Source organism: Cucurbita moschata, unplaced genomic scaffold (genome assembly GCF_002738365.1).
Source record: "Cucurbita moschata cultivar Rifu unplaced genomic scaffold, Cmos_1.0 Cmo_Scf00049, whole genome shotgun sequence".
Classification (NCBI taxonomy): domain Eukaryota; kingdom Viridiplantae; phylum Streptophyta; class Magnoliopsida; order Cucurbitales; family Cucurbitaceae; genus Cucurbita; species Cucurbita moschata.
The window spans coordinates 788,357-814,739 of NW_019268565.1; the positions used below are offsets into that span (position 1 = coordinate 788,357).

A 26,383-nucleotide genomic window follows, 5' to 3' on the forward strand; every position below is an offset into this window, starting at 1 on the left:
AATTTCATGGGTATTTTTTTAATATAATACCGATGGTAAGTGTATTTTTTTAAAAAAGAAAAAAAATAGTAAAAAGTTGAACAGTATTAAATTATTTTGAAAATTTAAGGATATTATTGAAATGATAATAATAAAATAATAAAATAAAGCAAAATCAATTCATTAATTAATTAAAAGAAAAAGAAAATCGTTCCCATTGTTTGAGAGGAGACCCAAAGAAAACAAAGCTAGTCCTAAAATTTTACTTTGCTTTCAGAGCTAGATCGTAAACTTTAGAGAAAGAAAAAGAAACCCTAAAATTGATTCGAAAACGAAAACTCAGTACCATTAGTCCAAACTTTATTCCAACGACCCACTGTTGAGTTAGATCGAGAGGCGTTTTTTAAATTTCTTTTTCTTTTGATATCATAACTGGGGTTATACTCTCGTACTTGTTTTGTTGTTTCTTTTGTTACTTCGTAATAATGATTTTGATTTGAATAAAATACTATTTTGTGAGTTAAGTTTTATTTTGAGTTTCGGATGATCTAGAGAGACGAATCGAACTTAGTCAATACATTATTTTGCATGTTTATCCGGTTCTCGAATGTAGTTTGACCTCATTGACTTTAAAGTTTAATATATGTCTAAACTAGACCGAATTCAATATTGAAAAGTTTAAGTAAAATCAAAATCTCATGAAATTAATAGAAGTAAAAGAGCCTAAACATAGGATTGTGTTGTATGACCCTAAAAATATAGGTTCATTTACTTAGATACTCGACCCGTGCTTTAAAGTCAACCTTTTGGATCACGTTAGTCTTGTGAGATCAATGTGTTGGATTACTTTTCGGTACTGCTAGGTTAAATCTCTCGTTCGCAAATATTGACCTGTCAATTCTTAATCCTACTCAGTAGTCCATCATGTAACATGTGTCGTTAACTCCACGGTGACCTTTAAAATTTGTAAGTACACATAAATTGATGAGAAACTGATTGAAATTTCGGGTTGGCTGAATTGGTGATTTAAACAACACGAATAGAGTTCACAATCCAACCCAACCCTCTATTTGAATTGGATCGGGTTGGTTTGTTGGGTTACTTTTTTAATTATTTAAAAAATCATATTTATCACAATACATCGGATTAATAGCTAAAATCTCGTAAAGTTCAAATATCAAATATTTATAAGTTATTATACATCACTAACATTAATTACAAACATTAAAATTCTTAATCTTTTATAAATAAAAAAAAGGGTATAGTTGGATCAGGCCATTGTGATCTTATTTTTCGGTTGGTCGGGTCAACTCGACCGTAAATATGTAACCAATAAATCAAATTAAAATTTTTTATTTTTAAAAAATTCAACCAAACTCAAATCATAAAAAAGAAAAAAAAAACATTAACGGTCGGTACCTCGCACGTGACCATGCCACAAAACCGTCCGAAATTTGCGTCGTTTCATTACCGTTAAACTCTAAACTATCCACTACAATCAAGATCACTGTTACTTTTCTGTCAGAGTTTTGAACACACGCCACGTGTAGAACGTTGACTTTATTAAAATTTCGTATGACTTAAGTAGAGAGTCCACGTGATCTCACTGCGCACAGAAACAGTGGGTAGTGTGTCTGGAAACGTAAACGGTGCTGTTTCCTCCGTTTATTCCGCCGCACCGACTGAGTTGCCTGTCTTTATCTTGTAATTAGCCTTCTATTAATTATTTCATATATATATATATATATATATATATATATTTATTTATTTATTTATTTATTTAAATTTTCTATCTGAAAAAAAAAACATGTCACCTTCTTTGTTTGGCTTGAACAACCACTTTTTGAAAGCTCGATATATGAAAGAAATGATTACTTAATTACCGTTTAAATTTCGTGATCGGTATATTTTGTGGTAACCACATTGAATAGAGTCCAACAAATTGTTTGGGTCGTGGGGTATTATTTATCAACGAAAGTTGGTGTTAAAACTCCCGCTGATTGACTACTACATCTACGAACGAGATTGATCCCGTCTTTCTTTCAAGTTATGAAATCACTTAGTACTCTCCACAATTCTGATAGAGAGTATGAACCGATGAATGTAGTTGTTGTGTGGCTAACATGTGAATTTCTCTGAGAAGTGCCTCAGGAGATGGATCGTGATGAGAAACTTCGGCCGGTGCTGACACCTCTTGAGCTGCCTTGATTATTGATTGGAGTTTTGATAGAGATTGGATGACCCCAAAAACTGGCAGGATTCATGAGTGAAAGTCGGTATTAAACTCGTCTTGATCTTCCTGATCTATTTCCTAATATGTAAATTACATTTAAAAATATAAAACTAAATCGAAATCATTTTAACTATTTCAAATTTATTCTCAATTATTCTTTATTTAAATATTATTTTAGTCTCTCAATTTTTAATTTTTATTTAATTTAATTTATATCCGGGTAAAACGTCCTAAGTCCTTATCTATTTTAGTTACAGTTACGATATTTCAACCATACGTAGGATCGAGAAATTAAACTTCTAACTTATAAATTGAGAGTATATATTTTAATTGGTTGAGCTATGCACAAATTGATTATTATTTTTATAACCTTTCATTAAATATGCAATAACAGCTGTGATCCGCCCCCCGACTATTCATTTATTCCAATAAAATTAAATGGGACAAATTAGGTCTTGGAGTAAATCAGTTATGCATGCTCTTATTGCCAAAAAGAAAATTGGATTCATTGATGGCACAATTGAAGAACGTCTCAAGATGCAAATCCAACTGAATTTGAACTCTTGAATAAGTGCAACAGTATTATAATATCTTGGTTAACTCATTCTGTTGAAGCAGATATCACCATTATTCACGCTGCTCATCAAGTGTGAGTTGATCTTCACGATCAATTCTCACAAAAGAATGCTCCAGCAGTTTTTCAGATACAAAAGTCGATAGCAATAATGTCATAAGGAACCATCGCACTGTCAACATATTTCACCAAGCTCAAAGCATCTTGGGATGAATTAAAAGCGTACCACACACCATTTACTTGCTATCAACGTCAAATATCAAGGCAAATAAGACAAGTTAGTTATATATTTTTATTTATTTTTAAATATTAGTTGATAGTTTGTATCCTATTTAAATCGTTGTAAACATTAATGAAACACCTCGAATCCCAATTCTATTTCTCATTCTTAACATAACTCTGTAATTAAGGTTTTGAGCCGACAATAATTGTTGTCACCCATGTTTTTTTTAATAAAAAATAGTTATAATGCTAATAAATTTTGATTTAAAGATGAAAAAATAGGTTAAAATATTTTGTACTTTATTTATTTTGCCATCTCTCTTACATGCAATGCTCTCAATTCTCCTCTCTCTTATGTGCAAAGGCTCATAGTTTCTTCTTAATTTTGGTTTCATATGGTGAGTAAATTTGGCTTTGTTAGTAATATAAAGAAAGAGTAATGATTTTCTACCCAAATTTTGTTTCTTTCTTTGAAAGGTATAACAATTTTCAATAATTTTCTGGTCGGTCGTGGACAATTTGGATGCATTCGATAAGATTTTGAAAATAGTATACTGCAGTAGCATAGGGTTTTGTATGATTATTGTAACGACCTATATTTTGAGAGACTCTGTTGAGTATTATTGGGAGTGAGTCCGTTAATTTAGTGGAAGATCGTGGGTTTATAAGTGAGGAATACTATCTCCATTGGTGTGAGACCTTTTGGAGAAGTCCAAAGCAAAGTCACGAGAGCTTATGCTCAAAGTGGATAATATAATACCATTGTGGAGATTCGTGATTCCTAACAGACTCGAGCCACGGATCCTTATAGGTATTTAAAAGATAAGTATAAAAGGAAATCTAGACTAGTGTGATGGGACTCCCTATAGTCGATCGTTGCATCAATCTCCACCTAAAAAGAAAGTTAAAATAGTAGACCAGAGTTCGTTATCAGATTTTATTAATCTTAGTTATCGTAGATTTCTTGCACTTAAGAGTTGACTTCTCGAGGAGTTTGAGGATTTAACTGCCATCAAAGGCCACCAAAATTTTCCTCGGAACAGCATTGTCTTTCTTTATTTGAGAGACTTTCTCTTTCTTTATAAGATTTGCTGAGGTTTTTGACTCGAATCCGTTATTATAAATTAGTAAGCATTGTCAAGCTAACTCATTCTTAGGGCATCACTAGTTCGAATTTCTTAGAAAATATAGTTCGTCATGAATGAAATAAAAGATACAAGTACAAACCGATAAAAAATGAAGATACAAATCAATGCTGCTATCTACCGTCTCTTTGAGAAGCTATACATTTGAGGGTTTCTCTCGAGCTCAATTCGACCTCTTTTAAAAGAAATTGAGTGCTAAAATCCTCATGATAGAGGACGGGAATAATTAACAAACTATTCTTGAAGTAGGATATGACTACTTGGGATGGAAAGGTAGATTCTTTAAAGATTAGTCGATCTCTTCATCGTCTCTCGAAATGATGAATTGAAACGTTTTAAATAGACTCTCCAAAGATCGATAGTCGCTGAAAATCACGCTCTCATTTTGATCTTGGGCTTCACGAGGTCGGAAACATAAGGCATGCATGCATGCATGCAGCATACATACATACACACATCATTTTCAATTTAAATAAGAGGTTTCAATTATTGGCTATTTTTGAATTTGAAACGACTACAGGCTTTTCTTTACTGTGATGGGCTTGGCCCAAAATCGGTGTTAATCCTGGCCCAGAACCAAACGTTCTTTGGGCTAAATCTTGGGCTTCCTTAGGCCCATCAAGGATGAAAGCCGACAAATATGAATCGAGACTACGATAGAATGAGAACGATCTTGAGAATAGGATGACTAAGAAAAATTTAAAAGAATTGAAAATTATTATTCTATACCAGCTATGTGCACGTTCTTTGTTAGTCACTAAGAAACTCTAAACCCTTCTGAGTCGTTGAATTGTAAAAACTCTAAAATCAAGCGTGTTTTTCTTGGAGTAATCCTACGTTGTTGGGTGATTTTTTTCGAAATTTTCGTAGAACGTATGAGAGCGAGGACAAACCATGCCAAAAAGACTCGTGTTAGTCTATGAGAATAGTCTTCTCTAACGCCCATAATTTTTTCTTGCCTAAATCAGAGGACTTTTAATAGAATATGCGTTATTTTAAAATAAACATTTTCAAAGGAACGGAGAGACTTATACGATTTAAAACAAGAAAATTAAAATAATATAGTATTTGAGTACAAAAATGAAAAGTTACCTATCAACTACTAATTGAAAAACAATGCATACTACTGTCTTATCTCGACTTCCATAGCTATTCCAGCATTCATTGTCATCCGTGCGCAGATGCTTTACCTTTACCTGAAAAATAAGACTAACACGTGACTTGAGTATTTTAAAAAATTGTGATATCCCACGTTGGTTGGGGAAGAGAACAAACCACTATTTATAAGAGTGTGGAAACCTTCCCCTAACAGACGCATTTTAAAGGCTTGAGGGGAAGCCCAAAGAGAACAATATCTGCTAGCGGTGGATCTGGGTCGTTACAAATGGTATCAGAGCCAGACACCGGACGATGTGCCAACCTTCTCGCTCCTCCCCGAAGGGGGTAGACAAGAGGCGGTGTGCTAGTAAGGACGCTGGGCCCCAAGGATGATAGATTTGGGGACGGTTCCACATCGATTGGAGGAAGGAAAAAGTGCCAGCGAGGACGCTAGGTCCCGAAGGGAGGTGGATTGTAATGTCCCACATTGATTGGAGAGGAGAACAAACCACTTGAGGGGAAGCTCGAAAGGGAAAAGCTCAAAGAGGGCAATATCTGCTAGCGGTAGATCTGGGCCGTTATAGAAATATTCGAAAACTCATATCACTCTTAGAAGCGATGAGTAACATGATTATGTCAAAAGGGATGTCGAAGTCGTTAGATACCGAATTCAGATCCCGAAGCTAGAGAGAGAAAGAGAAATTAGGAGAGACAATCCATGATAGAAGGACCATGATACATGTCTTCTCAACGGAGGGCTCAGTCCCAATCATAGAAAAATCCCTTTTATTTTATTTATCCCCACACCCATCACCCCTTCACATGACTTTAAGAGTGTTGACCCCTATTTTCATCAACTTTGTTCCCTAACAATTATGTTTTAGGGTTTTTGTTTATTTATGCAACAATTCATCAAACAAAATAAAATTTTTACGGTCAAATTATAAATTTAGCTCGAGTCGGTAATTTATATATGGTTTCAGTTTTACTTTTTTGATTTTAACTCTTTCCGTTTCATCTTTATCGTTCGAGTTTAGTTTCAATTTAGTGTTTTTAGTTTCATTAAATTACACGTCTCGTCTCTAAATTGTCTTTTACCGACTCAAAAGACTCCTAAGTTTATTATTTTTTTTCTTTTTACTTAATTTAAAATCTTAATACGGTCTACCCGTACAATTAGCTAAATAGAAAACTTTGCCTAGTTAAAAAGTAGGAGGGTGCACAAGGTTGAATTGGTGACTCGAGCAAACCGAATAAAGTTGACAACCCAACCTAACTCAATCATCTATGTCTGAGTTGAGTTGAGCCGAGCTACAGATTTTTTTAACTTTTAAAAAATCGTACTTATCCACAATACATATTACATTAATAATTAAAATCTTATGCAGTTCAAATATCAAACATTTTCAAGTTACAACGCATTACTAACATCAGTGACAAACGTTAAATAGTCTTAACCGAATCGAATTTTTGGTTTTTCAAAAATTCAACGCTAACCCATATTGAAAAAAACCTAACCGAACTAATTTATATGTTTTGTGTTGGGTAATCGAGATTAGATGAACAACTCTAAAAAAGATTACTAACATATTTACAAAGGATTTCTACGAAACTATGTCATCAAAATCAAATAAAACAGTTTTTAAAAAAGAGTTTTTTTAATTTTTGTAACTGCGTCAGTTCATCGCTAGTAGATATTGTCCGCTTTGGTTCGTTACGTATTGTCGTCAACCTCACAGTTTTAAAACATGTCTGCTCGTTAGAGGTTTTCTTATCCTTATAAAGAATGTTTCGTTCCCTCTCCCGTCGGCGTAGAATCTCATATATATTTATTATCATGGCACAATGCCTACCTACATTGCCTCATCATATATCTTTTTTTGCTTGGTCAAGTCAACTTACGTGCATCCGAACTAACCTAATAAAATAGTTATTAAAAATCTCGTACGATTTTAATAATTTGAATAATTGATATCTTATCCACCGTTAGTTATGGTCTAATGCTAGCTATTTCTTGATAGTACGTGTGATTTTTATCCACTATATGTTCTCAATTGTATTTTTGATAAATCTGGAGGTAGTTCGGTACACAAAATCACCCATTACTATTTCAAATTTTTAGAGTCGAGTAAACGAGAAGTACATAATGAATCGAGATCACATTCGAATGAGAGCGATCCTGAGGATATGATGGCTAAGAAAGGCTTGACGAATTGAAAATTACTACTTATACCAACAAGGTGTACCTTCCTTTTGGTAACTCAATCATACGAACTCCAAAGTTAAGTGTGTTTTTCTTAGAGTAATTTTACGTTGGACGACCTAAAAATTCTTCAAGTAAGCATACGAATAACGACAAAACATGTTGAAAGAACTGTATTAGTTTATGGAGATAGACCGATAGTTTTCACTCTTAAAAGCAATGAGTAAATAACATGAACATGTCGTAAGGAAATGTCAGACCAAAAAATCAACCCCAGGGTCAATAAACCTTCATAGGGTCTTTCTGTCAAGGTGTAAGTAGTCTGCATCTTCACATTCACCGAGCCTCTTTCCGAGACAGTGCCCAGATTGTTACATCTTTCGTGCAGGTCGAAACTTACCCGACAATGAATTTCGCTCAACTCAACACAAAAATTTTATGGTTGGGTTCGATTCATAATTTAATAAAGGTTGTTTCGATTGAAAAAAATTTACTTCGAACTCAGAACCCGACGTATTAATAACATGTTTGGGCGATTGGGTCCCACGTCCCCATTTGATTTGATATTTTATTGTAGGAGGTATATGTAACATGAATAATGGGGCTTCCCTCCAATAATTTAATTGAGGGAGTTTTTGTTTGCCTTTGTTTGGTTGTGTTTCCATGGACTACTTGTTCAAATCAACCCTACATCAACCTCTCTCTCCTCCTTTTTTTTAATATTAAATCTCGAGAATCGAAAAACCAAATAGTTATTGATGATATCTTATGTTTTCGACTCGTTAAGATACAATTATCCATTAACATATAACATTATTCTTTCGAGATATGTTCTGTATTTGTAACGATCCTACTTTTTATTTTAAAATAAGACTGTTATTGCGTGCATGTCATGACTCTTATGTGCGGAAAACTATCTAATGTGACTTTATTCTATGATCTATTTAGCTGGTATCGTCATCCGTACTGAGGTCATGGTCTTTACTTGAAAAAACAATAGACATAAGATGATTATTTAAGTAAATGACCTCGTTGTTGGGATCGAGAAATGCAACCATGATTGTATTTTGGGCTTTACTTTCTTTTTTAGGAAAAGTTGGATGTATTTTCGCTATACACGGTTTACACACACGGACATGAACCCACTAGGTAGGCTTGTATACGTACCCATCAGACTTGACTATGGGCTACCACACACTAATGTTGCTGAAAACCACCAGAAAAGAAGGGAACGCATACAATCTCATAGTCTACACATTAAAAAAGTAATTCATGTTTTTGTGACATACCACATGTATGAGGTCTCACATTACGAATCATGACTGAATGTGACGGTCCAGATCTACCGCTAGCCGATAATGTCTTCTTTGGGCTTTCCTTTTTGGGCTTCCTCTCAAGGTTTTAAAACGCGTCTGCCAGGAGAAGGTTTCCAAAGCTCACTGTGATGTCCCACGTTATAAGGGTGTGGAAACCTTCCCCTAGTAGACGCGTTTTAAAGCTTTGAAGGGAAGCTCGAAAGGGAAAGCCCAAAGAGGACAATATCTGGTAGCGGTGGATCTGGGTCAGTATACTGAATGAGTTACTGCACATAATAATCTTAAAACCAAAACCGAGAAAAATCTAACCTAACCCAACATTTATGGGCTGGGCTGAGTAGTCCGAATTGGTTAGATTCTCAAGTCATTTGAAGATGGGGTTCGAACGATTTGGTTGAAATTGGACGGAAAAGAAAAAGAAGAAAAGAAATAGGGGTAGCATGGGCATATGTGATGGGGCCTAGTTGTTTTGTTCATACACATTGAAATGATGTTTAGGCAAGGCAAGAGATTGGTCATTTTTTTCATTCTCACATGGTTGCTTCCTTTACATTATCTTCCTTCTCTCTTGCACATGGAAAGAATCTCTCTCTCTCTCTCCTTAACATTTTTTCACATGACTTTAAGGGATTATTGTCTCGTTGTCTCGGACCTCGATGTAACAGCTCAAGGTCATTCTTAGCTGATATCATCCTCTTTAGGCTTTTCCTTTTGAGCTTCTCCTCAAAGTTTTTAAAACGCGTTTATAAGGAGAATTTCTACACCGTTAAAAAGAATGTTTTGTTCCTCTCTCTAGAGATGAGATCCCATGATCCACCCCCTCCTCCTTCGGGGCTCAACGTTCTTGTTGGCACTTGTTACTTTCTCCAATCGATGTAGAATCTCACATCTAAGATACCATTTTTACGAACCATACAAACCCAGAAATCACCTGAAAAAAGAATAACAAGAATGAATAGGGGAAGATATTGTTCTGAATATGATTTAAACTTTACCTCATTTATCGCTTATTAGATTAGAGACGTTCCCATGGAGAGGCAGGGACGAGAAAGCTTTCCAATTCCTACTCGTATTTCAATCTTCATCTCGACATGATTTTTCATGGAATTAGATTCAACGGGTAAGGATAGGTTTCCACACCCTTATAAAAAAATGTTTCATTCCCCTGTCTAACTGACGTAAGATCTCACGTATTGTATTAAATATAGAGATATAATATATATATATATGCATCATAATCATTCATTTCCCAAAATCCATGTAAAAAAATGGGGAATTTAGGAGAGAAAATCCAAAAGACAGAACCTGAATATACTGAAATAATATACTAATAAAGCATCTTGTCCCATGATACATACACTAACACTCTCTGCTTCCATCGCCCTTTCCCCTTTTCCCCTTTCCCACCAAAAAAACACACTCACAATGTCATTTTCTCTGTTCTTTTTCATCTTCCTCTTGATCGATTTCATGTGGGTATCAACATATCCTCCATTGCTCCTCCAGGTTCTCTTCTAATCCTCTCTTTCTCTCTTCTTCTTTGTCGTTTGATTGTCTTTTTGGGGTTTCCCATGTTGTCTTGTCTGGAATGTTCCTCGGATTACTCTGTTTCATCGACTGTTTTGTTGGGGGGTTTTGTAAATCTGTTCTCCCTTTGATGGGTTTTCTTAGAAATTCTCTGTTTATTGAACTGATTTATGTGGGAAACTGAGAAGCTTCGTTGAAATGTGTTTCTTGTAGAGTTTTGAGTAAAAGGGAAGATCTCAAAAGGGGTTTTTCATGGCCTTTTTGTGTTGTTATCTCTCCATTTTTCTTGGAATTCTTTTCAACTCCCAGTTTCTGGGGGCTGTTCTTGATGATGAAATCACCATGTCCGCCATTAGAGAGGAGCTTCAAGTTCTTGAGTGGAGCTCCAACATCTCTGAGTACTGTTCTTGGAAGGGTGTTCATTGTGGTTTGAACCATTCCATGGTTGAAGCTCTTGATCTTTCAGGTCATTCTCTTAGAGGTATTCCAACACTGATTTCTAAGCTCAAAGCTCTGAAATGGCTTGATCTATCCTACAATGACTTCCACGGCGACGTCCCGTCGAGTTTCGCAACCTTATCCGAGCTCGAATTCCTTGATTTGTCTTTGAATAAGTTTGATGGTTCGATCCCGCCCGAGTTTGGTGGTCTCAAGAACCTCAAATCATTGAACCTTTCCAATAATCTTCTTGTGGGAGAAATTCCTAATGAGCTTCAAGGATTAGAGAAATTGGAGGATTTTCAAGTTTCTAGCAATAGGTTGAATGGTTCAATTCCAAGTTGGGTTGGAAATTTGAGCCATCTAAGAGTTTTTACAGCTTATGAGAATGACTTTGTTGGTGTAATTCCTGATAATCTCGGTTCGGTTTCCGAGCTCCATGTGTTGAATCTTCATACCAATAGGCTTGAAGGCTCGATTCCTCGAAGTATTTTCGGTTCGGGGAAGCTTGAGATTTTGGTTCTTACACAAAACAGATTGACTGGCCAGCTTCCTGAAGAGATAGGTAACTGTAAAAGCCTTACGAGCGTTCGAATCGGGAACAATGATCTCATTGGTTCGATACCTCCAGCCATTGGCAATGTCAGTAGCCTTGCTTACTTTGAAGTGGATAACAATCACCTTTCGGGCGACATTACGTCTCGGATTTCACGGTGCTCGAATCTCACTCTGCTGAATCTAGCATCAAACGAGTTCACCGGGGTGATTCCTCGTGAACTCGGAGAGCTGATGAATCTGCAGGAGCTTATTCTTTCCGGTAATAGCTTGTATGGCGACATTCCTAGATCGATGCTCCGGTGCAAGAATCTCAACAAGCTCGATTTAAGCAGCAATCGATTCAATGGTACTATTCCTTCAGATATCTGCAATATATCAAGATTGCAGTACTTACTTTTGGAACAGAACTCAATAAAAGGAGAGATACCTAAAGAGATTGGAAAATGTACAAAGCTTCTCGACTTACGACTCGGTAGTAACTACCTAACTGGAAGCGTCCCTTCCGAGATCGGTCGTATTAAGAACTTACAGATAGCTTTGAACTTGAGCTTCAATCATCTAAACGGACCGGTGCCTACGGAGTTGGGGGAACTTGATAAACTGGTTTCTTTAGATTTATCGAACAATCGTCTCTCGGGCGATATCCCGTATGAGCTTAAGGGCATGTTAAGCTTGATAGACGTGAATTTTTCGAATAATTTACTTACTGGTTCGATTCCTTTCTTTGTTCCATTCCAGAAAACTGCAAGTTCCAGTTTTCTGGGAAACAAAGGCCTTTGCGGGGCTCCATTAAGCGTTACGTGTAAAAAATCGATTGGTTCGTACACTCGAGATTACCATCAAAAGGTCTCGTACAAGATCATACTAGCTGTCATCGGTTCCGGGCTGGCTGCTTTCGTATCGGTTAGTATAGTTGTTTTACTTTTTGTGATGAAAGAAAAGCAGGAAAAGGCAGGAAAGTCTTCAAGAGCTGTAGATGATGAAATCATCAAGGATCAACCGACCATAATAGCCGGGAATGTCTTTGACGATAATCTCCGACAGGAGCTAGATCTCGACGCGGCCGTGAAAGCGACGTTTAAGGATTCAAACAAGCTCATATTTGGGACTTTTAGTACTGTTTATAAGGCGGTCTTGCCTTCGGGGATGATCGTATCGGTTAAGAGACTAAAATCGATGGATAAGACGATCGTTCATCATCAAAGTAAGATGATCAGAGAGCTCGAAAGGCTTGGCAAACTGAGCCATGCTAATCTTATGCAACTCATTGGGTATGTTATATACGAAGACGTGGCTCTGTTGCTTCATCGTTACTTACCGAACGGGACATTGGCTCGGCTTCTTCACGAGTATACGAAGCAACCTGAATATGAACCCGATTGGCCCACGAGATTTTCGATCGCCGTTGGAGCAGCCGAAGGGCTAGCTTTCCTTCATCATGTGGCTATAATCCATCTTGATATTTCATCATCCAATATTCTTTTGGATGCAAACTTCAAGCCTTTGGTTGGAGAGGTTGAGATATCAAAACTTTTAGATCCATCAAGAGGCACTGCTAGTATTAGTGCCATTGCAGGTTCATTTGGTTATATTCCACCAGGTACTTGCTCGAATCGAACTGTCTTTTAAGTTTTCGATTCTAGGTTCTAACTGTTTGTTCTCGGTTCAGAATATGCGTATACGATGCAAGTTACGGCCCCGGGAAATGTTTATAGCTACGGTGTCGTTTTGCTCGAGATCCTCACAACTAGAATGCCAGTGGATGAGGAGTTTGGTGAAGGAGTAGATTTGGTGAAGTGGGTGCTTAGTGCTCCTTCACGAGGCGAGACACCTGAACAGATACTCGATTCCCGGCTGAGCACGGTGTCGTTCGGGTGGAGGAAGGAGATGCTTGCAGCTCTCAAGATTGCATTGCTCTGCACTGATAGCGTACCAGCCAAAAGGCCAAAAATGAAGAAAGTGGTGGAAATGCTTATGGAGATCAAGCAAAATTGATGGGCTCCTGTGTTCGTGTAGAGTTTTCGACGTGCTTGATGCGAAAAACGACTCGAAATGGAGATTGAGCTCGGGTCCTCTAAAGCAATTGCTTTGTGAGTGACCATACATGACTGTGTAGTCTGGTTGTTTTCTGATCACAACCAACCAGATTTGTGACGAAGGAAAGTATATCATTACATAATGGTTCTTGTGTAATCCCGTTTGAGTTGAACACAGATAGTTGGGAGTTGTAAGGAATACTTCCACGCCTTTAAGGAAATGCTAAATGTCCACACCCTTGTAAGAAATGCTTCGTTTCCTGTGATATTTCATCAATCCATTCCCTCGTTTCCTTGGGGGGCCAATAGATCCACCTTCTTGGGGGCTAGCGCTCTCGCTTGTGTCACAACCTCACTAGAGAAAGTAGGTTGTGACCCCCACACGTCAAGATAAACAAGGGGCGACTTTCAAGTGATGTCCATCCGGTCATGTATGGAGCAAGATTGAGAAGTGTCATGATGCGCTCGAGGAGGACGGTGCATCATCCAACACACCAAGAGTGTGCATTGAAGATATGTCGAGACATACACTAAGTTTGAGAGAACGAAGCGATACAAGTGTCAAAAACAAGCGCGAAGAAGGTCGAGTAGGGCCCGAGCCATTACTTCATAAGTTGGGGTTTCAACATGAATTTCGACATGCGGCTTGAGAATTTAGTCTGTCTATATAAAAGATGAAAGCTCACCAAATTTGGTGTCAACCGAAAAATCAATGGACTATGCACGAAGTCGTATGTCTGCTTGCCAAAAAGACGTCTATTCGAGAAGGATTGAAAATGCCTCAAAATGTACTGCAAGGAGTGGCATGGTGCTGACTCTCCCTCCATCACTCCTATGCCTTATGGCCTAAGTGAGTTACCCTGTGACACATGCATGTGTTGAGTTACCCTATGACACATGCATTTGTCACGGACAATACAGGTGTGCTGGTATTTCACTCCAACTCATGTGTCAAATGTTGGATTATGCACCCATGTAACAGTCCAAGCCTACCACCCGTAGATATGTCATATTTGGGCTTTCCCTTCTCAGCTTCCCCTCAAAGTTTTCTAAAACGTCTACTAGGGAGTGGTTTCCATGCCTTTACAAAGAATGCTTTGTTTCCCCCCTTTAATCGAGGTGAGATCTTACAATCATACCGCTCTAGAAAGCGATCTAACTATGGAGAAGGATCTTATAAATCAAAGTAAATATATAAGAAGAGTGATCATTCTACATCATCTGAAAGAGAGACACGAAGGAAAGTTTCCTTTTTCACTGATTTATTCAGAATCAACATCCTGACACCATCAACATAACAAACAAGCCAATGATGCAACTTAAACGGGAAAAATAAAAAAAAAAGGCTATCAGCTCAACAACAATTCCTTCAGTTCCCCACATCAAATACGAAGGCAGGTTAGAACTGCTTAACGACTAAGAAGTACTTCCAAAAGCAGAATTACCCAATCAAAATTGTATAAATAGACAACCAAAGCAACATTTTAAGCTTCAGAGCGGGTTTTGACAATGAAATTCTGGCGGCTGATGGGGTTCATGACCACAGGTGGGCCGGCGGTACGAGGCCATGCTTGGAATTTCTTGTCAGTTTCTTCCCACCACTCGCTGTTTAAAACAGTAGTTGGGGTTGTTCCTGAGCAAGCAATCCATTGAAAAGAGCAAGAAATTAAGAGAATAGAGCAAGAAACTGCAAAGCCAAATGATGAGGACCACGATTGTTACCTCCAAATATTTTCTTGTCAGCAACAAGAATATGAGAAATATAAGCAAATGCAAATGCTCCAAGTGTAGAAACTACTATGTATTTTGCTGCCATCTTCTAACTGCAATGGACTAATATGTTCCCAAATCAAATCAACCATATCATACGCAGAATTACATCAAGGGTTATAAGTTAGAAATAGATTTAACCAGAAAACTTTTAGCGCGTAGTGTTAGGAATTACGACTCGTAGAGTTAGGAATTAGGAATTACGAATTACGAATTACGACTCTCCATAATGGTATAATATTGTCCACTTTGGGCATAAGCTCTCTTTTGGTTTTCCCAAAAGACCTCTCCACAATGGTATAATATTGTCCACTTTTAGTATAAGCTCTCTTTTGGTTTTCCCAAAAAACCTCATACCAATAGAGATAGTATTCCTTAGTTATAATATAAACAATGATTAACCTCTAAATTAGTCTAGAGATAGTATTCCTTACTTATAATATAAACAATGATTAACCTCTAAATTAGTCAATATGGGACTTCCTCCCAATAATCCTCTCGAAAAAAGTACACCATAGAGCCTCCTCTGAAACTTGAAAAGCCTCCGAAGAGACTCCTTTTAATTGAGGCTTGACTCAAGTACACCATTTGTTCGACACTTGAGTCACTTTTTTACTATACCTTCGAGGCTCACAACTTCTTTGTTCTGAGATTTGAGGATTCTACTTACCTGGCTAAATTATGGGCATGGCACTGATACAATGTTAAGAATTACGGATCTCTACAATGGTATGATATTGTCCATTTTAAGCAAAAGCTCTCGTGGCTTTGCTTTTGGTTTTCCCAAAAGGCCTCGCGGAGATAGTATTTCTTGTTTATAAATCCATGATCAACCTTTAAATTAGCCAATGTGGAACTCCCTCCCAACCATCTTCGACGTATAGAACCCTTGAAAGGCTATAAGTTTGGGAAGAATCAATCTGAAGCCATTTCAGGACACAATCTCCCAATTTATCAAACCAAACCCCATAGAATTGGATTGGATCGTGATAAGTTTTTGTCAAAAGTAATTCAGCAAGAAAATTCACAATTACAGCCAAAGCAACCATGAATAAATCATCAAATATTCAAAAATTATGCACATGAACATTAAGCAAATCGCATTGCAACAAAACCGAAAAGAAGAAAACTAGAGAACGCAAAGGAATCAAATTAAAACACGTAAAAAAAAGACATAGGAGTGACCTAATAACAATGATCAATTATAGCACGAACATATGCCTCCATTTTTCACAATTCTACGAAACGCTAGAATTACTAAGACACGTTTGAACAGCCTCCACCATGAAATTCCATTTAAAATGAGCACAGAAGCCAAGATTGAGAGAAAGACAGAGACACAGACATACCGATTGAGCTGCAGAATCAACGAACCGTCAGATTGATTCGATTTTCCAAGCGATGAACCTCAGAGGGAGACAGAGAGATTGGGAAACAGGAAGAAGATCGACGGGGAAGGAGGAGAGATCGGCAGCAGGGCGTGCCGTAGATGTGATGAGGAGATGAGAATGAGTCAAGAATTTTGAATCCAAAAATTGTGAAAAGAAGCTCTGAAGATTGAAGTTGGAGCAATCGACAGTTTAAAATGCAGAAATTATGGAAAAAAATTACTAATATTTCACAATTTTCTATTTTTGGCTGTTTTTTTTTTCACTATTTTTATTCCACTTTTACCATTTTATTATTGGAACGTTTTTATATTTCTTATATTTTTTTTTTTTAATTTCATTTTTCCATGTTTAGACATTCATTGAACGTATATTAATTTCTGTTTTTGGTGTAATTTATATATTTTTTAAAAGGGTTAATATATGGGTAGAAACATTGAACATCTCGTTTAAAAAAAAATTATTTGAGCTGTGAGTCAAGTCGAGCCGTTTAAGCCGAATGAGCTGAGGGATATGTGTGACATGAATGATATGATATGATTGACAAATACGACCCCCGCATATGCATGAAAGTTATGATAAATGATATGATATAAAGAAGATACTAGTGGGGTTGCATTAAATGATAATGAAAATGGAAAAATGTTGAAACTTCATACATTGTTGTGTGCACAAGTATCGAGCTTCACGATAGTACGGACTCGATGGTCACTACTTCTAACGGGTGTCCGACATCAATAACGACTAGAGAATGCTTACCCGACTAGAAAGCGAGAATCGACTGGTAGGTCCATACTCGCACGTGTGGACCATGTGTAGGGAAATTAAGTACACATCCAAATTGCCCGTTAGGATAGCCGCCGTAAGAGATAGGTCCCATACATGTAATTGTATGTGTTTGCATTTAACCCCGATACAGAGATTGCTTACTAAGTATTTCTTAAAATACTCAAGTCATGTGCTACTCTATTTTTCAGGTAAAACGAAGGCTCCCTTGTACGGCTGACGGTGGCATTGCAACTACGAGATTGTGGCACATGTGTAGGGTAGTTTCGTAATTTGAATTTAGGAGACTATGGGTTAGTTACATTTCCATTTAGTAGCATATAGGTTAGTATAGGGCATTTCATTTTATGTTATTTCTCTTTTTATTTCCGTTTGTATTAGTTGGTACATAAGCCTTAGATGAAACATGCAAGACCAAGGTTAATTTTATTATGGTTTCAAATGAATTATTTATTCCTAAAATGTTTATGATATGTATACATTAGCAAGAATAAAGATAATAGTTTTCATTCTTAGAAGCGAGTAAGAGGAGTAGTAATGCGACAATGTTGCAGAGGATGCAAGGAAATGTCGTGTCACACAAGTAACAAATGGTAATTTTAATCTTCGACATGAGATATTACATATTAACAAGAGAGAATAATAGATAAAAAAGAGATACATCGAGAATTTTGGTCACAATTTTGGTCACAATTTTGGGGACAACCAATAGAAGAGAGAATAAAGAAAACATGTACATTACCAAATTTGGGATGATAAAAACTTCCGCTTAGATTAATATATTTGTTGTGACCAGTTTAGAATGTTCCTCGTGATTGGATATTATATTCTTTTGCGACTTGTTTTATCTAAAAATTTATCATTTTGTAGGTAGGATCTCATGCATTTGCTCATAAAAATTTAGAAAATATTGAAACAAATTTCCCATTTCGTTTCACAAAAGTAATAATTAATATGATAGAATCAGTGTATCCAAAAGTGATACAAACTTATAAAGAGGTATAGTATGATTTATCATACACTTACAAAAAAGAAACAAAATATTCCTAATAAGAGTGTAGAAACCTCTCTCTAACGTTTTAAAATCGTGAGACTAACAACAATACGTAGACCAAAACGAACAATATTTAATAGAAGTGAGCTTAGACCGTTACAAATGTTAGCAGAGCCAATAAGTGTGCTAGTGAGAACACTAGATCCCTAAGGGGGTGAATTGTGAAATCCCACGTCAACTTTTTAAATTGTGAAGCTAATGATAATACATAACGACATATATCTTCTATATGGTACATGAAAGTGAGTCCACCTAAAACATTTGGTTCACGTGAAAGTGATATATAGAATTATGTACATAAAAGTCCGAGGTTTTGTCACTATAACCATGTTAGCATAAGATTATGATAAAAAAGCAAAGTTTTATAGATGAATTAGGTAACAAGTTTACACAAAAATGAATAAAACATTTCAAATCAAATCACAAAATGACCCAATTCAAAAAGATCTTGAAAATTTTGTTTAAACATTTTTTTTGTAAAAATATTTATACAAAAAAAAGGGGGATATGAAGAACATTAATACAAAAGAAATTACCTAACTATCAAACAAGCATATTCTTCTGTACGCACATAACAAAATGAGTTCAAACAAAAAGACATTCTTCAAAAATCCAAAATTTTCAACCAGTAATTTAATACAAATTAAAAGTCCAAATAAAGAAGGCCCTTTGCGTAGAAACCCTAAATTAGAATACTAAAATTGTTTGACAATCCAAATAAAGTTCAAACATTGTACCCTAGAATCGAACTGAGATGACATGCCAGTAACCAAGAGAGGGAAAATTGATAAGAGACATCATTCTATATCTAGAGTGTGTAATGAGAAGGATAATCAAATCACCAGTAGCTGCAACACAGAGAACAAAAAGATCGGGACGATGTCCTCAACGCAATCTCCTTGCTTCTCTCTCAGACTCCAGAAGGGTAAGAATGTCACCTTCCCTTACAGGTCCCTTGACATTCCTCATGATGTAACGATTCTGATCATCAAGAAACTTGACTCTCACTTGAGTCACCTGCCCTCTCGATCCAGTTCGGCCCATTACTTTGACCACCAGAGCATGTTTGATCTGGGATTCCATTTCTTAAATGAATAGAGGTACGATCTGAGAGATACCTGGAAATTACAGACATAAATAAGTCCTTTCAAGTTATACATTTAATATATTACAGATTACACATAGCAACTACAATGGATCAGGCTGAAGAAAAATCAAAAAGTGCATTCATCCGAATGTATGCCAGGAGAATATTTCTCAACCACAAACTAAAATAGTAATCTTTAAATCAACTTCTAGAGGCATGCATCACCACCTAATGGAAAATGCTAGACAGAAAAATAAGCATCACCACCTAGTAGTTCCTTAGAATTAATCAGAGAAATCCTAACCATCTCAAGCCAATCATGAGGCCTCCTATAGGCCATCTTGGGGCACAAAGTTCCAAAGAATTCAAGTACCGATGGACTTGGGAACTAGGAAGCGTAGGTACAACAGACATGGTAAAAAAATCCGTGTGTTAAGAGAAGCCCTATAAAAATTCTTTGGTTGAAATGGTTCTTTGATTGGCGGCCAGGGTAGTCATATTGAACACTTACTATGCACTTTTCAATCAACGAGACACAAAGGTAAGTTGAACGCCAATAAGGCAATTCTGAGGGAGATCTAACACGGCTTCTACTTGGTATGCATCCTCATAACTCTTGTTGAATCACAATTCTCATTTTATAAATGTCATCTGGAGTCATTTATCAAGATTCTATTAGCTCTAGGGCTTCAGGATTTCCAGTTTTTTCATATATTTTATCATAGTTGATAAAATTTATAGTCTGCAATATTAAGACTTGAGATTTGTTCTTCATTCTACTAACAATCAAGCGATAATCTAAAATCAGCCTGAAGCAGGCAAAATCCTAATCTAATAATGCTTTGCTACACTTTCCGGAGCTTTACACGTAACTTCTACCGAGTCCTTAGCTCGACTTCTCTCTTTCCTTCAATAATTTTACACTGATTTATCCCCAATCTCCAAATATTCGAGTTGATATGCACTATAAAACCCTAGTATAGCTATGCTCAACATCTCTCTCTTTCGCTAACCTAACTTTAGTTTCACATTATCAAGTACTAATTACAAACCACCGACAAACTCCGAACGAATTAAAATCTCCGAGTCAAATTCCAAACATTGGATGACGATAACAATCTCGGCGTACAAAAGAAAGAATAAATTCAAAAGCCAGTAATCGACAATCAACAGTCACTACATAAAGTAGCAACGCATTAAGCAAACATATAATAGAATGGGAACTCATATTGAAAAATGGATCACAAAAGGAAAAAAGAAAAACATAAAACCAAAGCAATTCTTCTTCTTCAACTCCACAGAAACGAAAAAACAAAACAGATTAAAAACATAAACTACAAAGACTTAAAGAAACTAACCAGCGGCCAACGATTTGAAAGCGTTCGGATTCAGAATCCCACCGGCAAAGTGATAAAGCTGCGGCCAAGCAATGGTTTTGCGCTTTTATAGTCTTACCATTTGAGGGTTTTTCTGTTTGTACAATGGACTCGGATTTCGGCTATTAGGCCCAAAACGCGGCCCAATTTCGTGAACTAGTTAGGGCTGCCAGTTGCACGTAAATTTATCATAATTGAATTAAGGGTAAATTCGTCCTTTGCGCAAGATTGAGGGTTATATTTCTAATTTAGTCCTAAGTTTTAAAATTCTAAATTAATAAAAATATCCTTTAATTTTGTACTTTTGAATAAAAAAATATCCCTAAATTTTTGACAATATCAATATTACCCTTAAACTTTCAAAAATATATATATATAAAATGTACTGATCATAATTTTTTTTTTTTTTTATAGAAATAGTTAGATAACTTTTAATAGTGTTTCAAAAATACTTTTTAACTTTAAAAAATTTTATTAATACCTTCAACCGTAGCACTATGTTTAAAATTTTTTATTAATACTTCTATGTTTAAAAATATCCATTAAATTTTAAAAATAACCCTCTTTTACCTTTATAAAAAAGTTAAAAAAAAGTCTTACGAATCATATCAAATCAAGAAAATAATGAAATAATGAAGTGACTGACATTGGAAAGTGATTAGAAGACTTGTCTTAGTTGGTGGTTGTTAAGGTTATTCTGTGGGCCTATTATCTTGTAAGCCTATTGAAAGGCACATCATTTTCAATTTTGAAATCATGGTGGAATACAAAAACCTTGTGGTTGAAACCCTATGGGTAGTATGTTTCTTTCAAACCTAGGTTTGATGTTTAAACCGATTCATTGAATTAGTTTTGATCAAGCTAATTCTGGACTGAGTCGTCTTGGAATCTAAGAGTGACTATCGTAGATTCCAAGTTCGACTAACCAACTCTTGGTTGGAATCAATTCGTTAAGATAGCTTTCTCTATGAACGTTTTGCAAGGATTCTAGAAGGACCTCTAGCTTTACAAAATCCAGTATGGTTGGCGCTTATCATTTGGTATCAGAACATTTGGTCGACATCTTTGGCCGGCTCTATAGGTGAAATATCTTTATTTCGTTAAGTTAGCTTTATGTGTGAAATTTTGCCAAAACTATCTATCCTCCCTCGTAAATGATTTCCGAACTTTTTAATATTATTTTTAGAGTTTATGAGTACTTTACAATAGATTCAAAGTTCGATTTTCTCCTATCAGACGTGAAAATCAACTTTAAAATTGAAAATTTAAGAATTTATTAGACACTTTAAAACTTTACGAGCCTTTTATGTTAGACACTCGGTAAAGTTCAATGACTCCTCTTCCAAAACACTCGCAAAACTAATGTATGAACAAAGCTAACTAAGAACTCAAGAATGAAAAAAAATGGTCTTCTTGCAAGAAACTAGCAATAAATTCAACTCTTCAAACATTCTACAACAAATGGGAACTTCATCTCACCTTTATATATATATAAACTTCGCAAAAGGTAGTCACAACGATCTATTCTATCGTGGTATAGTTCGATGAAACAATTAAAGTTATGCTCGAGTTGGCATTCGTACCTTCTGATGTGTGAACGGTCACAACAGGTATGATTTTTTGATACGTATGTTCAAGCTCTTGAAGTGTCACCATGATCCCTCTCAATATGCTCGACGAGGGCAACAGGATCGATGAATCCTCTGCTACACTTTGGATGCCGATACGAAAGCTCAAGCTCTTGAAGTATCCCATGATCCCTCTCAATATGCTCAACGAGGGCAATAGGATTAATAAATCCTTTGCTACACTTTGGACACCAATACGTCTGCTCAAGCTCTTGAAGTACCACCATGTTCCCTCTCAATATGCTCGACAAGGGCAATAGGATCGATAAATTCTCTGCTACACTTTGGACGCTGATACGTATGCTCTCAAGCTCTTGAAGTACCACCATGATCTCTCCCAATATGCTAGAGGAGGGCAATAGGATTTTCTGATACGTATTCTCAAGCTCTTGAAGTACCACCATGATCCTTCTCAATATGCTCGACGAGGGCAACAGGATCGATGAACCCTCTGCTACACTTTGGACACGCATCGATTACTGCCTTCTTTGCCCCAGGTCGATTGACACCGCTTTCATGGACTTTTTTTACATGCTCGACTAGAGACGAAACCATCGAAAACTTAGCACTGCATTGTGGACATTGCTCAACATGTCCATTTCCATTGCTGTTGTTGCCTGTTGCTTTCCATGAGGCTTTAAAAGACGAGGCTACATTAAGGAGGGCTGTTGTCCAATTAGAGGAAGCTGTAGTAGGCAATGCTTTCTTAGACCCATTCTCTTCTTGTTTACTTCTACTTAAAACACCAACAAAAGAAAAGCCTGCTGGTTCGGGTTTCTTCGGACCAGGACACTTATGGTCGAGACCAAAACGGTGTTTCAAACAATGGTCTACCAAGCAGTCCCGACACTTGATCGTGTTTGAAAACGTTAACGACTCCCTACAGCCAGGCACAGGGCATTTTTTCTTCTTTGTGACTTTTTCATAATTTGATGGGTCACATTCAGTGTTAACATGTATCTCCCATGTAATGTTGGGATCTTGATCTGGGACGAGACGAACTCCTTTGGCACACAGCGGACAAATGACGACGGTGACATCCCGTCTATCTGCTTTCGGACAACTATGTCTATTGTAGCTACGATGCTCCAAACAAAAGACCTAAATCAAACCAGATATTACATGAACATTAGCTAACGAAACTCGGTTATTTTTTCGATTCAAATGAAATGGCACATTCACATGACACAAATAGTATTCAGGGTTCATATGCAACAGAACTTACAGAAACCCAAATTTTAGCCTGAAATGAAAGCCATGGAGAAAAGATTCTTACAGTTAACATTGAACTATAACATGCATCAACTGGTGTGCTTAAATGGTTCAGAGATAAATTTCTTACGGGTAAAATGGACCAAACAATGCATTAGTACGTAATGGCCCAAGCCTACCGCTAACAGATATTGTCTTCTTTGGGCTTTTCCTTCCAGGCTTTCTCTCAAGGTTTTTAAAACGTGTCTGTTAAGGAGAGGTTTCCATACCCTTGTAAAGAATGCTTCGTTTTCCTCCCCAACTAATGTGGGATCTCACAGTCCACTCTCCCTTTGGGGCCAAGCGTCCTCGCTAGCACTCATTCTTTTCTCCCATCAATGTGGGACCCCCTAACCCATCCCCCTTCGAGGCTTGACGTCCTTGCACGTTGCTTGATGTCTGACTTTGATATCACTTGTAACAGCTCAAGCCCACCGCTAGTAGATATTGTCCTCTTTGGGCTTCCCCTCAAGGTTTTTAAAACACATTTGCTAGGGAGAGGTTTCCACACTCTTATAAAGAATGTTTCGTTCTCCTACCCAACTAATGTGGGATCTTACAATCCACCCCCTTTGTCCTCGCTAGCACTCGTTCCCTTCTCCAATCAATGTGAGACCCTCCAATCCACCCCCTTTGGAGCCCAGCGTCCTTGCTGGCACACCGCCTCGTGTTCACTTCCTTCAAGGTTCAGCCTCCTCGCTAGCAAATCGCCCGATGTCTAGCTTTATTCTTGAAGATATGAAATCCTGATCATAAGCTGATCAATCGATATCAAATCATAAACGGAGATCTTCCCATGGCAATCGAAAAAGAAAAGCCTATCAATCAAGGATACTCAGAAAAAAACCCCTCTAGCTTCAAACATCCGAATGGTTTATAAGAGACCAAAACACAAAACCTGAATCCAAATTCTAATGATTAAAGAGTAACACATTGAAAAAGTTCCTATGATCCAATTAGAACCTCAACTCGCAATAGTTTTTGACAATTCTCCCTTCTATTTCTCCATTAATTTCATGAACAGATTCGTTTGTGTCCTAATAGTAGAACCAGAAGAACAATAAATGCTTCATTCTTCAAGTAAAAGAATCCTCCACGCATCAGATAAACAGAAGAGCAAAATTCATCACAGCCTAAAATTTTCATCATCAGAACAACCAAAATAGAGAGAACCATTCGATCATAATCCAAGTCAAACCAAACATAAATTGCTCAATAACAACAAGAACTCATCATAAGAACCAACTCAAACAAGCCAACACATAGATTCATATAAAAATTTCAAAATGAAACAGAGAGATTCAGGAACCTGGCGACAGCAATCGCAAGTAAAGGGCAAGAAATCGATCTGCTTACAATCTTCCAAGTTGCAATGCTTCCCGAGATTAGGGAATTCCGGGGTTCCCATCCCCAAATCAAAACCGAAATGAACAACAGAGAGGTGAAGATCGTGAAATTCTGGAGGGAAAAACGAGATTCAAAAGCGAAGAGAAGAAGATTAGATGGAGATTCCGAGATTTGTTGCCAGAAACTGAGAATCTGAATTGAAATTGAAATGTGTCTGAAGCTTTAAGTTTCCGCAGATTGAGAGGAACGCGAAAACGAAAAGCTTCAGAGGAAGAGTCAATTGAGAATTTTTTTTGACCCTTCCTCAAATTTATGATTCAGATTACAGAAATTTTAGTCAAACAATAAGGAATAAATCCATTTTCTTAAAAAGGAAAGAAATTCAAAAAATTAAAAAATTACCTTTTAGATTTGGACACTATTTTGTTTCAAAAATGTCTTTAAATTTTTTTAAAATTTTCAAAAATACTTTAAATTCTTTTATAAAGTTTAAAAAAAAACATTTTAGGACTTCAATATTACACATTAAAAAACAGGAACCAGAGGGTGGAGGAGAGGAACGGCCACAAAATTCTCCATTTATTTTTGCACAGGTCCCAGATTCCCAATAAAAAAATTTATATCTACCAATATAATTTTTAAAAACTCAAATTTTAATACTATAATATAGTCTTTGACAATAAAAAAAAACGTGTGTGTCGATTGCAAACATATTATTAAACAAGATGGTGGCAAAAATTAGTTGAGGATGAGAACGGATAATATAATCTCGTCGTCGTGGTATCAGAGTCATGCCCTAAACTTAACTATGTCAATAGAATCCTCAAATATCGAACAAAGAATTATGGGCCTTGAAGGTGTAGTCAAAAGTGACTGAAGTGTCAAACTAAGGGTGTACTTTGTTCGAGGGCTCTAGAGAAAGGAGTCGAGCCTCGATTAAGGGGAGGCTATTCGAGAGCTCCATAAGCCCAAGGGAGGGTTATAGTGTACTTTGTTCGAGGGAGGATTATTGGGAATGAGTCCCACATTGATTAATTTAGTGGAAGATCATGGGTTTATAAGTAAGGAATACTATCTCCATTGGTATGGGTTTATAAGTAAGGAATACTGAGAAGCCCCACTCAAAGTGAATAATATCGTACTAATGTGGAATGAGAGCTTATACACAAAGTGGATAATATCATAGTATTTGTGGTTGAGTTGTGAAATTTCATTCATCTAACGAAAAATTATGCTTAATACCATTGTACTTGAAAAAACATTTTAGCAAGACGATAGAATAGGTTAAATTAAGGAAACATTTTAGCAAGATTAAATTACATCACAAAATTAATTTGGCTATAATAATCATTAAACTATATTTTCTT

General features: G+C 36.6%; 5 protein-coding genes across 13 annotated transcripts in view; 1 reads left to right on the forward strand and 4 right to left on the reverse strand.

Annotated features, from left to right (window-relative positions):
- The first annotated feature begins 10,143 nt into the window (after positions 1-10,143).
- LOC111435530 (leucine-rich repeat receptor-like tyrosine-protein kinase PXC3) lies at positions 10,144-13,472 on the forward strand. The gene is made up of 3 exons (XM_023072924.1): positions 10,144-10,276; positions 10,511-12,893; positions 12,963-13,472. The coding sequence occupies exons 2-3, from the start codon at positions 10,550-10,552 to the stop codon at positions 13,286-13,288; spliced, it is 2,670 nt and encodes an 889-aa protein (XP_022928692.1). The 5' UTR covers positions 10,144-10,276; positions 10,511-10,549; the 3' UTR covers positions 13,289-13,472.
- A 1,074-nt stretch (positions 13,473-14,546) lies between these two features.
- LOC111435531 lies at positions 14,547-16,698 on the reverse strand. 4 transcript variants are annotated; one of them, XM_023072926.1, is made up of 3 exons: positions 16,449-16,698; positions 15,052-15,152; positions 14,547-14,962 (listed from the first exon to the last, which is right to left on the reverse strand). In XM_023072926.1, exons 2-3 carry the CDS (start codon positions 15,143-15,145, stop codon positions 14,814-14,816), a joined length of 243 nt encoding a protein of 80 aa, XP_022928694.1. In that variant the 5' UTR covers positions 15,146-15,152; positions 16,449-16,698; the 3' UTR covers positions 14,547-14,813. The 4 variants fall into 4 exon arrangements, with proteins under 4 accessions (XP_022928694.1, XP_022928693.1, XP_022928696.1 ...); XM_023072925.1 differs by having other exon boundaries at positions 15,052-15,162; XM_023072928.1 differs by lacking the exon at positions 16,449-16,698 and adding an exon at positions 15,248-15,286.
- Positions 16,699-18,914: 2,216 nt separating this feature from the next.
- LOC111435484 (40S ribosomal protein S28-1-like) lies at positions 18,915-19,445 on the reverse strand. Its single transcript, XM_023072869.1, has one exon. It carries the CDS (start codon positions 19,408-19,410, stop codon positions 19,213-19,215), a length of 198 nt encoding a protein of 65 aa, XP_022928637.1. The 5' UTR covers positions 19,411-19,445; the 3' UTR covers positions 18,915-19,212.
- LOC111435479 (probable galactinol--sucrose galactosyltransferase 2) overlaps positions 19,222-26,383 on the reverse strand; it is a 28,623-nt gene continuing 21,461 nt past the window's right edge. The window contains exon 16 of the transcript XR_002709079.1: positions 19,222-19,236. The gene's annotated coding sequence lies outside the window, so the exon portion shown is untranslated. The remainder of the gene's footprint in view (positions 19,237-26,383) is intronic.
- LOC111435481 (zinc finger AN1 and C2H2 domain-containing stress-associated protein 16-like) lies at positions 22,104-25,308 on the reverse strand. Of its 6 annotated transcripts, none has more exons than XR_002709080.1 (3): positions 24,979-25,308; positions 22,288-23,519; positions 22,104-22,127 (listed from the first exon to the last, which is right to left on the reverse strand). XR_002709080.1 is itself a non-coding variant. In XM_023072864.1 (3 exons), the coding sequence occupies exons 1-2, from the start codon at positions 25,075-25,077 to the stop codon at positions 22,800-22,802; spliced, it is 819 nt and encodes a 272-aa protein (XP_022928632.1). In that variant the 5' UTR covers positions 25,078-25,308; the 3' UTR covers positions 22,281-22,681; positions 22,784-22,799. The 6 variants fall into 6 exon arrangements, 2 of the variants coding, with proteins under 2 accessions (XP_022928632.1, XP_022928631.1); XR_002709083.1 differs by lacking the exon at positions 22,104-22,127 and having other exon boundaries at positions 22,281-22,496; positions 22,717-23,519; XR_002709082.1 differs by lacking the exon at positions 22,104-22,127 and having other exon boundaries at positions 22,281-22,496; positions 22,617-23,519.